At 41.0% G+C, this 16,796-nt stretch overlaps 1 protein-coding gene across 3 annotated transcripts in view; it reads left to right on the top strand.

The window, feature by feature from the left end:
• CTNNA2 (catenin alpha 2) overlaps window positions 1-16,796 on the top strand; it is a 765,838-nt gene that overhangs the window by 711,916 nt on the left and 37,126 nt on the right. For all 3 annotated transcript variants that reach the window (XM_045017825.1, XM_045017826.1, XM_045017827.1), the window contains exons 14-17: window positions 4,930-5,043; window positions 9,354-9,535; window positions 12,052-12,157; window positions 15,760-15,894. In XM_045017825.1, the coding sequence (XP_044873760.1) occupies window positions 4,930-5,043; window positions 9,354-9,535; window positions 12,052-12,157; window positions 15,760-15,894 (537 nt within the window). The remainder of the gene's footprint in view (window positions 1-4,929; window positions 5,044-9,353; window positions 9,536-12,051; window positions 12,158-15,759; window positions 15,895-16,796) is intronic.

Here is a 16,796-nt window from a genome sequence, read left to right as displayed (position 1 = left end):
AAATGTAAGAATACAATTATGGTAGCTAAAATGAAGATAGAAAATAACTTAATTCAGTCATCTATCACTGTCTAGGGATCCTGTTACACACTGGTTTTTTTTCACAGCTACTTATGAGTTTTCCTTAGTTATGGGAACGAAACCCATTGTACGGTTAGCAACTGCTACAACAGCATCTTTTTCATGTTTGACTGGCCAGGAGGTTGAGTCCTTTGCTCTCAGATGCGAATCTTTCGCGATCATCTGTGCGGCTACATCCTAAATTTTTTTGGAAGTGGAGCTGGTGCAGAATTTGATCACCAGCTTTTTAAGCTGTGTGTCTGTAAGCATATTACACCAGTGTTCTGTGATCTGTATCGGCTACCTTTTGGTTTCCAGGTTTAATTTAATGTGTTGGTTTTGAGCTAGAAGACTCTAAATAGCCAAAGATCTGTTGCGAGTCTGCCAGTATCAGGTAATGATCCAGTCAGCAAAGGTGCTGCTAGCAGGACATTCTCTATTAGGGCCTCTCAGTCATGGAACTAGTCCCCTCTTGGTCTAAAATACTTCAGATTTGACCCTCCAAGGAATGCTCCTAGACCTTTGTATTCCCCCTAGTTTTTGGAGAGTAGGAATATTCTGAAGGTGTCTGGTTATTGATGGGAGAATAGGGTAATTTATTTTTTGTCTTTCTTTTTTTCTTGTTAGGAGGGTTAGACTGGCTTGTTGGAGTTACGGCAATGCTGGATTTGTTATAATAATTGCATTTGTTACAGTTGTCAAATACATATAAAACTATGGCTGGGTGGTTCTTTTATCTTTATAAAATATATTTAAACTGATAAAAAACCAAACACCCTTTTCAAATCTGCTCATATAGACTTTTTTTTTTATTTTCTGATGGATGCACAATTTTTCCCTCTGGTTTATGGTGGGGCCACATGGAAGGTAGAACAAACTCATATTGCTGAAGTTTATTTTGCTTCCATTGCAGTTTGCTAATGTAGCCTGATCTTGCTTTCCCTGTCTCCAACAATTGATGCAACTTGGACTTAATATGGGTGACTTACTGGTGCCTATAGTGTAACCCACACACCTCCCGGGTGTGGGGCTCTGTTCATCTAGTTGCATTTAGATGAGGCCACTCAGAGACCACTTAGAGAGAGATAAAATGAGTCTGTTCTACCACCTTAGCTAAGAGCCAGTTGACTTTTAGCTCATGCAGTAGAGGCTCATGCACTAAGCTGAAGAGGTCTCAGGTTCTATCACGCCTGCTGTCAACTGGGGTCTGTCAGTGTTAGAATAGCAATAGGTTCAAATCCTTAAAGGATTTAATCAGTCCTTCATTCTTCCAAAGTAGATTAATTACATTCCAGACACTGTTGGGAGCCTTGGAGATTAGATTTTAAAAACAAGATCCTGTCTGCTGTGCACAGACATTAAAGACCCCATGATACTTTTTGTAAGACCCTGCGTAAGGAGTGTACTTTAAAAGTCAAAGTACGTGTTATATAATAGTGTGGTTTGTATCCCTGTGCCTTGTCTCCAAGCAAATTGAAGAGAGAGTTAGCATTCAGGGGCAGGGCCGGCTCCAGGGTTTTGCCACCCCAAGCAGCAAAAAAAAAACCCCAAAAGCCGCAGTCGTGATCAGATCTACCACCACCACTCCAGTCTTTGGCTGCAATTCAACAGCTGGTCCTTCACTCCCAGAGGGACTGAGGGACATGCCCCCCCCTCCATTGGCCGCCCCAAGCACCTGCTTGCTGGGCTGGTGCCTGGAGCCGGCCCTGTTCAGAGGTATACCTAAGAGATCAGGCTGTGGGAAAGCAATGTTGCAATAGTAAATTACAACCTAAAGAGTCAGCCGATGAGTCAGTTTTAGGCCCCAGTTTTCAAAAGTGCACTCACCCTTTCGTGCATACCTGACGTGGTGGGTGTGAAGTTGGGCACAGGCAAAAATGTGTAGATGAATTTCAAATGTGGACCTAAAACTAGCTGATTGCTATTGTTGATCTTAATGCAGAAAAGAATCAGCTTCGGAAGAAAATGAGGACATTTCATCCTCCAGAGTTGAAAACCCTTAATAGAAAAGGGATGGATGTGTAAATCTAGCTTGGGGCTAGATCTGAGATGTGTTTGGAGGAGATATTTAGGTTCCATATAACCACTGTAGAATATTGTTACACAAAAATACCTCTATTAAAGTGAAGTGTCCCTTGTTTTGCATGACTAGGGTTCTTTTTTTGGGGTGGGAGGGGTTTTTTTTTTAATCCCACCACCTAAACTAAATTAGATGTTTTTCCTTCTTTTGAGTACTGTGGTTTGTAAGACAGCCAATATCAATATTAAGGAAACAGCTGTGTTTTCTTTCAGAATGCTTTCTTAGGCCTAAGCCACTTAAATGCCGAGCTTTCTGAGTATGCCTTACCTCTTTCACAGACTTCCTCCTGTGCCCTAAATTGATGTCATTTGTCCACATTGTTTTGATTGTTCTCCCAGGCTGTTCTCTCAGGGCTAGATTATCACAGCCCTTTCTTGGCTGCATAGGGTAGTTACAAGACTCCCTTACTACCCTGCTCAGATTGCAACTTTGGCTGTGGGTGGTAGAGGAGAGACTACTTGCCCAGTATTGTCCACCTGTGAGCAACTGGGAGTAGAGGGAGCTAAGAGGAGCAGGAATGAGGAGGAGCTCTGGCTCCGCCCTCTTTTTGACAGCTACAATAGCTGGCCGAGTGCATGGTGCATGTGAAATAAATTGATTCATGAAAACGTACTTAGAGCAAGGATTGAGCTGATGAAGAGCTGGACTCTGAGGTACAAGTCCTTCTCTGGTTTGCTCCTGGACTGGCTCTGTTACACACTATCCCTTATTGAGGGCAGATTTTAATGTCACAGTCTAGCTGTCAGGCAGATGAGAGATGACTGTAGCACATATAATGGAGGTATTAACAGAACCATACAGCGGGATGTTGTAATGATGGGTAGCAGTCAACAATTTCCCCAGTAGTAGAAAAGAAAAGAATTTATATTTTTCAACTCCACTTTATCTTCTGTCTAACCTGTTACATGCACTAATTGTACCTGCATCCCTTTAGTGATTCTGCCAAAGTTTCATTTCCACACTGTCATATTTTGTTATTTCTTCCTTCAGAGCTCAACATCAAAACCCATATTTAATTCTCACTCTATAAGTCAAGTGAAGATGGCCCCGTTTCCCTCTTCTTGTCATGTGCACATAACCATATAGGAAGCACAATCACAATCAACCTGTGCAACTCCTTGCCAGAGGGTGTTGTGAAGGCCAAGACTATAACAGGGTTCAAAAAAGAACTAGATAACTTCATGGAGGAAAGGTCCACCAATGACTATTAGCCGAGATGGGCAGGGATGGTGTCCCTAGCCTGTTTGCCAGAAGCTGGGAATGGGCAACAGGGGATGGATCACTTGATAATTACCTGTTCTGTTCATTCCCTCTGGGGCACCTGGCATTGGCCACTGTCGGAAAACAGGAGACTGGGCTAGATGGACCTTTGGTCTGACCCAGTATGGCCGTTCTTATATTCTTAACTGACAATGATTAGCACCTCTGCTGGCAGTTGCAACAAGGCCCCCAAGTATTGAATATATTAATGTGGACACTTTCTGCCACAGAGGTGGTACCTCCAGGTTAAAAGATGAGTAGAGCCCTGCAGATCTGCAGATATCTGCTTTATATGTTTCCGGATAGCGGATGGATGTGGATCCAAATTCTGTATCTAGAGCCCAGCAAATCTGTAGATATCCACTTTACATCAGCAGATCATGTTTGTGCCTCACGGATACAAATTTTATATCCATGCAGGGCTCTAAAGATGAGCCACATTTATAGGGCAGTGAGGGGAAGATTTCACCAATGACACCTGTGATCTCTCTGTTCTGTATTGTTATTATGATTATTTATTTGGATAGGGTAGCTCCTAGCAATATTCTTAACTGTTCAATATTATCCAATATATTGTTACATATTGGTATTGTTAAAATATTAATAATGTATTGACATATTTTTATTTAGTCATTGTGTTCCCCCCCAAACTACAATACAAGAGCACTCGTCCAATGCAAAACAATTGTAAAACTGCACTAATAAATAAATATACCCACTAGATCAAACAACCTAGTGACAACATAAATAGAACAGAAACTAACTGCTTTCCCCCACGTGACCCCCAACAGAGCCCACACCACCACTGCCCAGCCCTGTCCAACACCCAATTCTCTTGGGCAAGGGAGAAAAGGTGTATCTCACAGCATGCCATGAAAGCTAACAATCTTCCACTCAATGGGCCTGAGGAAGAAGTAAGTTACAAAGGCCTGGGACTATGCAGAGTGTTTAGTTTCCATCACCACCAAGTTGACATGTTTCAAAACGTTATACCTGCTTTAAAAATAATTGACCAGATCATCTACATTTCCTTTGAGGGGCAGCCCTGCATTTGCTTTGAGGACTTCTCTTTTCCTACCAGTCTGTTGGGTACCTTTTCCCAGGTACTTACTTTCTCTCTTGAAGATTATGCAGGGTGTTCTGGCACTCTAATAGTATTAGTCTCCCTTTATAGATCAATTAGCATTATTTTGAAATATTGCATTTCGGCAGTGAATACATCCAAAAGATATGCGTTCATGAGACCGCATTCATCATGTTAACTGAGTTAAGAGAAATCACAGCAAGGCGATGATGAATGTCATTGGTGAAAGAAGCCAGAGTTGGAACAACTTAATTCTGAGGACAATTCAATTTCAGGTCCTGACTGCCTGGGCAGGCAAGTTAATTTAAAAGAAGAAAAGAAACAGCGTTTCCTGGGCAGGTAGTCGATGAAATAAGAACTTACTGTACACTGGAGTTTGTCTATATCTTTTATAAGCTCATCATCACTCCCTCCTCCTCCTCTCTATTTCTCTCTCTTTTTCTAGACCCCCGAAGAGTTAGAGGATGATTCAGACTTTGAACAAGAAGATTATGATGTTCGCAGCCGAACGAGTGTTCAGACTGAGGATGACCAGCTTATTGCTGGGCAGAGTGCAAGGGTGAGTATAAAATCCCTGTACCCCGTCAACTCTGTATACAGCTCCAAATGAAAAGGTATGCCTCTGAAAGCTAATTGGGCGATTTAAAAATTTTGAGTTCACTTCAGCAAGGAGGCTGGCAATTTTGGTTTTCAGGTATAGATATTTATTTAGGTCTTTTCGCTTGCAGTACATTTGGACCAAGTGTATTATATGATTTTGTCAGGGTTATGTGATGTCTTGTATCAGTTATTTGCTCAAGCTAGAACTATAGCAAAAGGCCTTGCACATTTGGAATGTACTGTAGCTGAGAGTATTCAGGAAATTTAAAACAAACAAACCAACCTTAAGGGCATAATGTGCAGTATCTGAAGATACCTTACATTTGTCGTGTTTCTCAGTGTGCTGACGTGTCTAGGAAAGCTGTTTAAGGTGCTGAGTAGTCTCTGTAATCTAATTGTAATTGAAGACATTTGTTACTGAGTCAATGTAATTTTACCAGAGTAATTATATCATGATAAACTGGAGACATTGTGATTTGTGACCTTAGCTTATGCATGGCGATTGCAAATGAAGCGGACAAGTGCTTCAGGGGTCAGAGATGCTGGAGAAATGAAGTTGGTTGACCCTCAGGATTATTCCATCCTCTGATTAATGTTTACCTTTTGCTAAGTAGGCTGCTCAGTTCAGATAAGACATCAAGTGAATACTGTGTTGTTAACACACCACATGAACATGTATTTGACTGGAAAGAGTTTAAAATCCTCCCTTTTTTTAACCTAGTACAGAAGCAGTGGAGAGAGATTGTAGAGAACTGGAAAATATCTGTTTTATTTTTATTATTAGTGTGCATGCCTCTATATATTTGCTTATGGTGGGTGGGTTACTCTTCAGATGGATAAAAAGAGAGCTATCAGGGGAACCAAACTGGAAACACAATAACTTAGATGGGGAGCATCCCAAAAAGCACCAAAACACCATAGCCGGGTTAACTACAGCTACTTATAGGTCCAACCCTGCTTAGCTGTTTCCCAAGGCTTAGAATCTGGAGAGCAAAAGAGGTCGGAAGGAAGGGGGAAGCTCTCAGCTGCTGCAGGCTGACACAGACTGAAGGAAGAGCAAGGGTCTGCAGCAAGCGGGCTGTAACTTGGTCCCCAACAGAACAGAGGCACTGAGGTTATGTCATGTCTACCTTGAAGGGAATGCCAGAGGTAGGTAAAATAGTGCGCACACAGAGCTCTTTGTTGTTTTATATCCAGGTCTCAGTGCTGTGAACCTTTTGGCAAATAAATCTTACTTTTAAAAAAATATATTGCTTCTGTGTCGCCGCATGCTATTGCCGACCACCGGGTCCTGGGAGAAAACATTTGCAGGTGCCAAACCTGTTAGGCCTGCTAGGTATTGTGGTTGGTAACCAGGAAGATTGGATCCCAGAGATCCTGTCAAAGAGTGATCAGATCACAAGGTCCCCTCCAGGGAGAAGTAGAGGAACAGGCCCGTCACTTGAAAGGAGAGCACTGGCAAAGGGTCTCAGAAGAGGCAGCCTGCCCAGGAACCATGGCAGATATATCGGAGAGGTTTTTATGGTTTAAAGAGTGTGACATAATGTTTAATACATGCAGAAAGACTGAGTGCTGAAATAAACTAAAGTGTAAAAAGTTTCCTGGTGCTCTTTAGTTGATTCAGATTCTGTCTTTATTTCTTTCATGGCTAAACCTGGGGCAGTGGGATTATGCTGCTCTTTCAGTAATTACAATTAGAATTAAAAAAAAAAAAAAGATTTAGATGAAGAGAAATAGGGACAGTCACAGCATCCTTATTAAGGGCCTAATCCACCTAGCAGCCATAATCTCAAATCCTATTATGGTTATTATTGTTGTTGTCAATTGTGGTAGGTGCTGGACAAAACTATAACAGACAGTCACTGCCCCAAAGGGCTTACAGTCTAAGTATAAGACAATGGGTGGATACAGCAGCATCAGAAGGAAGACAGGGTGAAAATGAGATGATTATGATCAGTGTGATAAGCCGCAAAAGCCACTGTGTTGAGTGACCCCTTGAGCTGAAGCTACTCAGCGAGAAGCTCCGGAGGCTCCTGAGATGTGGGGGGGCCACTGGTGCCTGAACGGTGGCCCCGTCCCCCTACTCTGCCTCTTTCCCTGGGGCCCCATCCCCCCGCCCCTGAGGCTCTGCCCTCGTTCTGCCTCTTCCCAAGATCCCGCCCCCACTCTGCCTCTTCCCCCAAGGCCCCGCTCGCTCCTGTCTGCCCCCTCCACCCCCGTCGCTCACCCTTAAGGCAGGATAATAGTGATGGGGCAATGGCCCCCTGGACCCTCCTGTTCCACTGTACTCAGCCTCTTGGAGGATCGTGCCATACAGGACTCCTTGTTGGAGAAAAGCTAGGTTTTTAGTTAGAGGCTATAGTAGATTTGTATAATATGCCTACCTTGTAAACGCTATTAGGATTTCAGTGGAAAGGCTTGGTGTCTGTCTTTGATGGGAGATAAAACTTGAATATACAAGCTGCATTTGCTGCTGGGTATGGCTCCTTAGAAATGCATCAGCAGCTGAAACAGAGTCATTAAGACATACTGGACCAGCACTGAGAAGCTCGGGTTAGACTGTCCACAAAGACAGGAACCAAACACAAGTAATAAAGATTGGCCTTCTTAGCTTTCTGATCATACCGAACTTTATTTTCACATCCCATTAGTTACAATGAATTCATCAGTTCTAGAGTGTTGGGGGCAGGGGAGAAGAGAGAGTTTAACTTACACTGCATTTCTCTGTGGAAAGACTAATGTGTTAACATTTGAAACCGCTGAGTTACATTGATAAGGCCTAATTAAAACTCATGTGTTGAATTTTAATTTGATTAACTTGCAAATTTCTCATTTTCTGATCTACTGTTTATAGATAACCTTTTTTAATTCCAGTTTTGGAAAAGGTCAATTATGAATTTTTAAAAGCCAAGAGCATTTTAAGAATATGTAGAGAAAGACTTCAGCTGATTGAAAGTGACATAAACAAGAAAAAATGTAATGACACTTAAATGTGTCACACCCCATTAAATGCATAATGCGGTCTTCAGAACCCTGAAGCCAAATAGTATCTCATCTTGAGAATCATTGTTGGAAGTGTCCATTTGATCTTCAAAAGTAACTTTCATAATTTTGCCATTTTTTGGTAATTTTCCCTTTCCTTTGTTGATAGTCAAGGCAAATTAGAATCAACCTATTTAGTGCCATTTTGCATATCATCCAAGAACCAATTAAACCACTAAATGTTATTGAAAGGTATGTTCATTCAGTTCATTTTAAACATATTCCCTTGCATGCGATGGCTTATTTCAACCTCAAGTTAAGTAGAAAGCCAGGATGCTTCTGACTGACAGTGAGATATGAGAGAGGTGGAGGTGTTTGAAGCTTAGCCAAACTACGGGGCTGCTTCGTTGTGTGTATTTCCTTCATTTTTGATCTGTCTAAAGTTTCAGATATAATAAAAAAATCCTGTCTTTTAGTTGGATTGTAGTGGCTTCTGCCCACTCTCTTCAGTCTACAATGTCATAGATATACAGTCTTTAAACTTGCAAAGATTTTATAAGGACTATAAAAGTCCCTTGTTTTACAAGAATATGCTGTAGTTACTCTTGAAATAGCTGATACAGTGAAAACAAAATTTGGACCATTTTATAAAATGTATAGACTTTAATTTAAAAATGTTTATTAGTGTGAATGCTCTGACAGTGAAATCAGTAATAAAGACCAACTCTAATAGGCAAGCCCTGTTTTAAGAGACCATTCTGAAGCACACCTGTGAGGTTTCCAGTTCAATTTTGCTTGTCATGTGGTTATGCTATAACTTATACTAAACAATCTGGTCCACTTAAGACAACTGGACTCATTTATGTCAGATTTCACTGTAGCCAGGGCCACATCCTGTGCTTGCATAAATCAGTGTAATCCTACTGAAGTGAGTAGAGCTATGTTGATTTACACCGGGTGAGGGTCTGGCACTATACAGTGTAAGCTTTGATTGCTTTCTGCTATTCTGTATGGAGTCCCTGTGAGGTTTTTTTTGTTCACTGTGAAATTATAGCAGTGATCCTTTTCTGAAGAAACTATCTGTACCATTTGGCTTTACAGCTTTTAGAACTAAAATCCTATCCTAAAATGTGCTGAGTGCCAGCTGTGACGGATTTAGCACCCTCAACTCCCTCTGAAGATACTGGAAGTTGTGGGTGCTCAGCACCTTCCCAGATTAGACCCTTAGAAACTAAAATGGTTTCTAGCTTCCTTTTTTCATGGGCAACTACTCTACATTTTATCCAGGCTATCATGGCTCAACTGCCCCAGGAGGAGAAGGCTAAGATTGCAGAGCAGGTAGAGATATTCCACCAAGAAAAGAGCAAACTGGATGCTGAGGTGGCCAAATGGGACGACAGTGGTAATGACATCATTGTGTTGGCAAAGCAGATGTGCATGATTATGATGGAAATGACAGACTTTACTAGGTAAGCACAAAATAATTTGTACTGAGTGCTTCCTCTGGAACCCTGCGTCGTTTCTTGATTATGGCGTTTAAGGAACATTGAGTGTATTTACTCTGTTTAGGTAATGTGTCTATAGCAATTCTAATATTGCTGGTTCTATAATCACTGCCCTGTATATTTGCCTTTTAACATGAAGGAGATCTTCAATATTGTTTAAACACTGTTCAGCATTAAGACACTGATTCAGCAAAGCACTTAAGCACAAGAGCAATTCCATCCCGATTCAGCAAAGCTCCTAACCACATGCTTAGCTTTAGTCACGAGTAGGCCCAGTGAAATCAGTCACAGAGGTGCTTTACTTCCTACCAACGAGCCAGAACATCAAACAAATAGTTTCATATTTGAGACTCTTTAGTGACTTGTTGGTTTGGGGACGGGGAGACAGAAAGCCAGCTTACTGACATGCCCAAATAGTTCCTTTCACCTGGTCATTTTCAACAGTTCACCATTTAAGATTAAATGTGTATGTTTTTTGTTAATTATTTGTGCATCTTTAATTTCAACAGAAGTAGTGCAGCAAGGATAATGTGTGACTTGATAGGTCCTCAAATGACCTTTTGTCTAGCAAGAGTCAAAATGCACAAGACTTGCTGAACTTTCAACATTTAATTGCAATGAATGTCAATCAAGAATAATGGCAAAAAATCCACTGAACTCATTCTAGTGACTGAATTTCTTTAAACAAGCAACCCTTGATTTAATCCAGAAGTAACTTTCATCAGGGCTTGTCAATAACAATGACTTTTTTCCTTGCTTTAATATTTTGTTCTAATTACAGTGCATCAAAAGGCTATTAATTAATATTATCATTTAAACAAAATCAATTTTGTGTATATCCAACCACATTGTTAATCAGACCAGAGGGACCATTATACAAGAGATTAAATGCACCCTCCTAAAGTTAGTAATCTATGCAGTGCTACAATCCCTGCTATCTTGGGGAGTGAATGACAAAAAAAATCCTCTCCAAAGCTCATGATTTGGATATGTTTTGCCACACTTCTGCAAAGCAAAAAACAACCAACCAAGCAAACAAAAAGCCCAAACCCACTGAGGCCTTATTCTTCCTTCCTGCATTCTATAGAGAAAAAATCATTTCCTTAGGCAGAAGAATCATGTAGGGATCTTTCTCTAGAGAGCTGAGTTTCTCTTCTCCCTACAATATGTCTAGCCCCCCCTGCCCGTCTTTCATAGGAAAGGAGTGAAAAATCCCCCTATACCCTTCATGAGAGGGGCATAAAAAAAATCTCTCTTTGGTCTGGAGCTTTCACCTCTCTTTCCTGAAGCAGAATGAAAATTTCCCCATGCCTTGCCATCAGTTCTGGGGAGGGAGAGGTGATGATCTAATAACTTCTTCAAGGGACCAGAATACAAAGGTTTCTCTGCAACGTGCTACATACATTTTAATACCTTAATCTTCAAACTGAAAGTTTGGTAATTGGATGTTTCTAACATCAAAAGATGAGAAATAATGTGAAAATGAGAGTAAAATCACTGTCATGTTTGGAGTAAATTAAAAGAAAGTCTAAGTGGACCTTAGTGCCTCTGTTTACACCAGATTCAATAAAGCCTCTTTCAACATCTTCCACTAAAAACAAACAAACCCTTGGCATCTCCTTTGCCTGCAGTGACTTCAGTGGTGTTAAAATGGAATAACTCCCAAATATCTGGAGTGTGTTACAGCCGGATGTGCTGATCTCCTGATATAAGTGACATAAAAGCATAGGTGGTCACTGTTAAGGTGATTGGGACTCAGGACCAGTTACAATTCCTGGTTCTGCCTCTGGTTTCCTGGGTGACCTAGGGCAAGTCTCTTCCCTTTCTGCACTTCAGTTTCACCATGTGTAAAATGGGAATAATGATGTGGACCTCCTTTGTAAAGCATTTTGGGATGTGCAGGTGAAAATCACTATAAAAGAATTAGGTGATATCATTATTTATAAGAACTTGTGTCTTTTACGTCGTCTTACAAATATCAAGAGAGACAGATTAGTAGTAAAGTTTTTCTAAAAAAATCAAGCAGAATTTAAGCACAACTGAATTATGCCTCAGGTAGTTTAGCAGCTTTATGACAGAAATCTAAGAGAAGAGATTTCCTAATGTGACATTTCTGCACTAGACTTGGCAGACTTGGTGTTAAGCACTGGTCTGGGAATAACAGAATTTTTAAAAAGTTTTGTATTCCTGCAGGGACATTTTCCTAATGAGCACTTAAAAATGCACATACTATTAAACATAGTTCATGTGCTTGAAGGCACCATCAAATTAAACTGCTAGCGAGGCATTTTGTATGTGAAAGGAAATATAGCAGACCCATTCCTTAATCAAGCTATCGTATAATTAGTAGTTAAGTCCAAGGTGAAGTTGCAGTAAATTAGGAAGGCATTCATAAAATAAATAATCATACACTGAGTTAGGACACTGCAACTGTGTCATGATTTAATTAGATTGTAGTATAACCATATTGTTCTTTCCAGAGGTAAAGGGCCATTGAAGAATACATCTGATGTCATTAATGCTGCCAAGAAGATTGCAGAAGCAGGCTCTAGAATGGACAAATTGGCACGAGCTGTAGCTGATCAGGTAATGATCCAAACAAATACATATATAATATGAATCAGACAATCAGTAGCATTTTGTATGGGCAGTACAAATTATCCGGGTGGTTTAAGGACCCTCTAGAGAAAGTCTCTACTAGTGCTGTGATCTAGTGGCTGAAGACAGGCTGTTTGTTCAGCACCAGTCAATTTGGTAAGATCATTGTCAGTTGAATGAAGCTGACACTGCAGCCCTTTAATTCACTGGTTCAGAAATCAATCCACCTAAGTAATAGTAGCATCAGCTGCCACAGGTAAAAACACCAAGGTGAGCTGAGATACTCCAGCCTCCTCACTGTTTTCCTTACTTAAAAGGGGATTACGCACATCCTTCTGTATTTGATGTGTGTACCTTTCACACTATGGGAAATCTGTAAACTAGTCTAAGAACCCTAGAAAACCCCAGAAGGTACAACGGTCCCATGTCTTCATCTGGGACAAACAAATGTTGGCTACAGATGATGATTGCAGTAGAATGTTGATGGCTAAAAGCAATAAAAAGGTCACACTTTTTGTTGCTTCAGTAGGCCAAGCTCATTGCATGTGCCAGGGCTCCTTGCATTTCCCACCCCAGCTCCCTGTGCATCCCCCTCCCACCCCCTCTATTTCAGGGATCCCATGCAACCCCACCCCCACCCCTTCCTCATGCCAGGGATTCTGTGTGCATCCTGTTCCCCTTGTTGCCACATTCCAGGAGCTCAGTGTTCACTCCAGGTCTCTATCCCTCATTCCACTGTCCCCAGTTCTCCCTCAATGCCAGGGAATCAATGTTCCTCCTCATTCACTCCTTCCTCACTATACCCCCCTTATCCAACATGGCAGTGGCTCCATGTGCTTCCCCATTCCCCCATCCACCATATGGCAGGGGTTGTGTGTGTCCCCCGTGTCCAACCCCATACCATTGTCCCCTATTTTCCAGCCATGCCATGGCACTGTGTGTTCCCCCATTGCTCATGGCCCCCATTCACTTCATACTGGGACCCCCATTTTAGGGGCTCTGTGTGTGCCCCCTTTCCCACACCATTCTCTTTACTTTTCTGTCTGTCTGGGAGATAAGTCATTCAGGATGTTAACTTTTTAAACTGTATTGGGCAGATGGGCGAAGCTGAGATGGGAAGTATTGTTATGTTGGCCGCCAGAAACCAGTTCTTTGCTTTATTGACAATTACAGAGGTGGTCGACACTGCTGTGCCTGCTAACCAGATGCAGAGGCCTTCGTGAGTTGCCCATTAGCCCCTTCCAGTTTTCCAAATTTCACCAAAACCAAGGAGTTCTGTCCACTGATACCTAGACAATGCCCTGAAAATTTGGAATGGATGAGATGTGGCATTCAAAAATGATTCCATTACAGACAGACAGAAAGACAGAGAAATGCCCCCAAGAGAAGAAGGACCTGGAGCATCCACTACCATGGAAAACCCATAGGAGGGGGTAGTAGGTGAGGAGGATATCCTTGCAGATACCCTCCCTAATCACCCCCCTCCAAACCTGCAGCTGTGACCTCTAGCCATCCTTCTCTTCCCCTTAAAATGGGAGAAAGTCTGCTAGTCACGGGAATTCCAACGTATCCATGGAGAGTGGGAATGGCATTAGTTTCATCCTGCAAGATACTCTGGGCCAGAGTAGCACACAGAGATACAGATTTTTCCTATAATCCCCAAAAGTTTGGCAATGTGAACTGTTCCACCTAATTGGCCCATTTCCCCCTCTTGAGCCCACTCCTGTTGGGTACATCCTACGAAGGAGAAATCCATCCCTGTGTTAATGTAATTCCCACTGTTGAAAGAGCTATAAACATGCTCGTTAATGATCTTGCAGTTTGCACTCTGGTGTTGTGAGAGGTGGGAGAGTTTAAAGAAATATACGTCAGGTACATAACACACGCAGCTTGTTTAGAGAATATTGGTTTCAGTCATGTCTTTGATCTACATCTCTTCAGAAGGATGTAAAATACAAAGTTTAAAGTTTGGGGTTTTTTTAAATCAATATGAGACTTAAATGTCTCTTTTAATCCCTTGGCCGTGGTGATATTTTACAGAACTTTTGAGACATACGTGGAGTATAAACTTTTATTGACTGTCGCATTTTTAATTACTGTTCCAATGAGAGAGAGCTTACATCTTAATTTGATTCAAGGTACTTGTATGTAAAGCTTTGTCAGCTCTCTAGAGGTATCGTTTTAAAGTTCATTTCTTTCAGCTCATAGGCCTCAAGTGCAGGATAAATATTACGGTATTAAATTGTCACAAGTAGGAAAAAAAGGTCTCTCAGGAATTCGCTCTTGAAAGATATTGCAGCTGTGTGAGAGAAAGAAGTTATGGCATTATCATAAGTACAGAACAGATTAAATGGCCTAATGCCCTAGCGGCCCCAAAGAACCCCCAGCTCTTTTTTGTTTGTTAGACTTAAAGACAGAGGAGCAAGCAAAGTGATTGCTCTCAGAGTTAGGGGCCACAGTGTGTGTACGGAACCAGTGCTGTTGTTTTACATCTAAGAGCACTGTAAACATTTTTCCCTTGTGCCTTATTTGTCATTGCTATTATAACCATTCAGACAGACGTTGTGGGGCCACTGGGCTGTGAGTGCTTAATCTGATCATGTTTAGTTTAGGTGCCATATGGTGGTTTTACTCTCCAACATGGAAGATTGAATGTAGCATTTTGATGACCTAAGGAAGCTAGTTCAAAAGACTCTGAATCTTTGGTCTCCATATTTAAACAATATTGAAAGGCGGACTTTGTTGTGTAGCTCTGACAAGTGTTTATTGGAGACATGCTCTTAGGAAGGGGATCTTTTAACTCTGTTTCATTTGTGTGAATTATACAGGCCTGTGCTCAGGAGGCAAGTCCAGGAATATTAACTACGGGTGCTGTTCATTATGCTGTTGATTATTGTTGGGGATGCTGCAGTGCCATTGAAATAAGAGTTTATTTCAATGGACTATAAATGAGTTGTGCTTGGGCCATGTCTGGTTAAATTGATTATGAAACCTTCACAGATTCTATTTAGTTTGACCCAGTGTAATTTTTATCTGCACACTTTTGTCATGAGGAATATGTCAAAATGGTACAGTACTTTAGATGGCCTACCAGTAGTAGTGAGAAGTATTGCTTAGAAAGGCAAGGAGACCAGATTATTTCATTTCCTTCTTCTTAAGGGCCGCAAGCCTGAAAGCGCCTTTTATAATATGTCATGTATATTACTATAAACAATTTCCTTCCAGTATAGATGGACTAGTATGTTATGCATCAGTAGATTCCTGTGTTTATTACAAACTGAATGATAAACTAATCTTTGTAGATGTTTTCTTAGGACGTTTTCTTTAAGTTCATCAGGTAAGTGCCAAAAAGAGATTATTTTTGTAAAGCACCCATGCTATCTTCACATTTTAATTCATGAGTCTCAAGCTATGGATGAGGTACAGAATAGCTTTCAGCTCTCATCAAATTCCTCACTAAAGGGTTAAGTGATATGGATGAATCTAATATAGTGCCAACACTGCTGCAATTTCCTTGGACTGCCTTTGTATAATGAACATATAAACTGAGCTAGATCTAATCAATTTTGCTTATTTTTCCCCCCTTGTAGTGCCCTGATTCAGCCTGCAAGCAGGATCTGTTAGCATATCTACAGCGCATTGCCCTATATTGCCACCAGCTCAATATCTGCAGCAAGGTGAAGGCAGAAGTGCAGAATCTTGGAGGAGAACTTATTGTATCAGGGGTAAGCTGGTGTTTGTATTTAGCAGTTTACGTATCCCAGAGTTGCACTTGCCAGGGAGCATGTTCGGTGACAAGAATGTAAAAGACAAAAAAATAGTGATTCATAAGCAGGCTTCTTAAAATGTTATCTCCATTATTCCAGACCTTCCAATAACTTGTGTAGAGCAATTTGATTTTCCAATTACCCTTTGTTTATACTAACCTTGTAAAATCTTCATTCCTCCAAAAGAAAGGTAATTTCATAGTCTAGGAACTCATTGCCAAGCTGTGAATATTATAATTATTTGGAGCTTTTGTTTATTTGCTTATTGTAAATCTACTTTCCTTTGTTAGTATTGGTAATTTCCCTCCTCTGAACAGGAGCCAGCGCTGCTCTGTATGGAGTGCATATTGTTAAGATGGTAATATCTAACACAATTTCATTCACTCAGGTTCCAATGCATACTAGGTTTAGCAAAAACTCTGGAAGACCAGCAAAATATTTTACTTTTTGTGTGCTGTTTCCAAATACAGTTGCCAAACCTAAAAATTACATATTCTAATTCCTTCCATTTGCTTGTTTCAGTAATTTTTTTTCAATGAAAATGCAAATGTTTTATCCACAATCACCAGGCATTTGTTGTCCAAATCAGAAATGTGTAGAGACAGCCAGAACAGAAATTGTTTTCGCTGCATTTTAAAAGATGTTTTCTCCCCTTCACCTCACCTTGAGCCATCTGCCTCTGTGAGACCAGTGGCAAAAAGTACTAGCATTTGCTACTCTTCATGGGGTTTGGTTTTGTTTTTTTCTTTATGCTACTCACTGTAGGTTTGGCCCAACCCAACTCTGGTCACTGTCCAAACTGCATATAGACAATGTGTATACTGTATTCCCTCTTGCATATACCGGTGTTTATTACATTC

Source organism: Mauremys mutica, chromosome 5 (assembly GCF_020497125.1).
Source record: "Mauremys mutica isolate MM-2020 ecotype Southern chromosome 5, ASM2049712v1, whole genome shotgun sequence".
Taxonomy (NCBI): domain Eukaryota; kingdom Metazoa; phylum Chordata; order Testudines; family Geoemydidae; genus Mauremys; species Mauremys mutica.
Note: the sequence above shows the minus strand (reverse complement) of the source record. Positions and strands in the feature narration are given on the sequence as shown.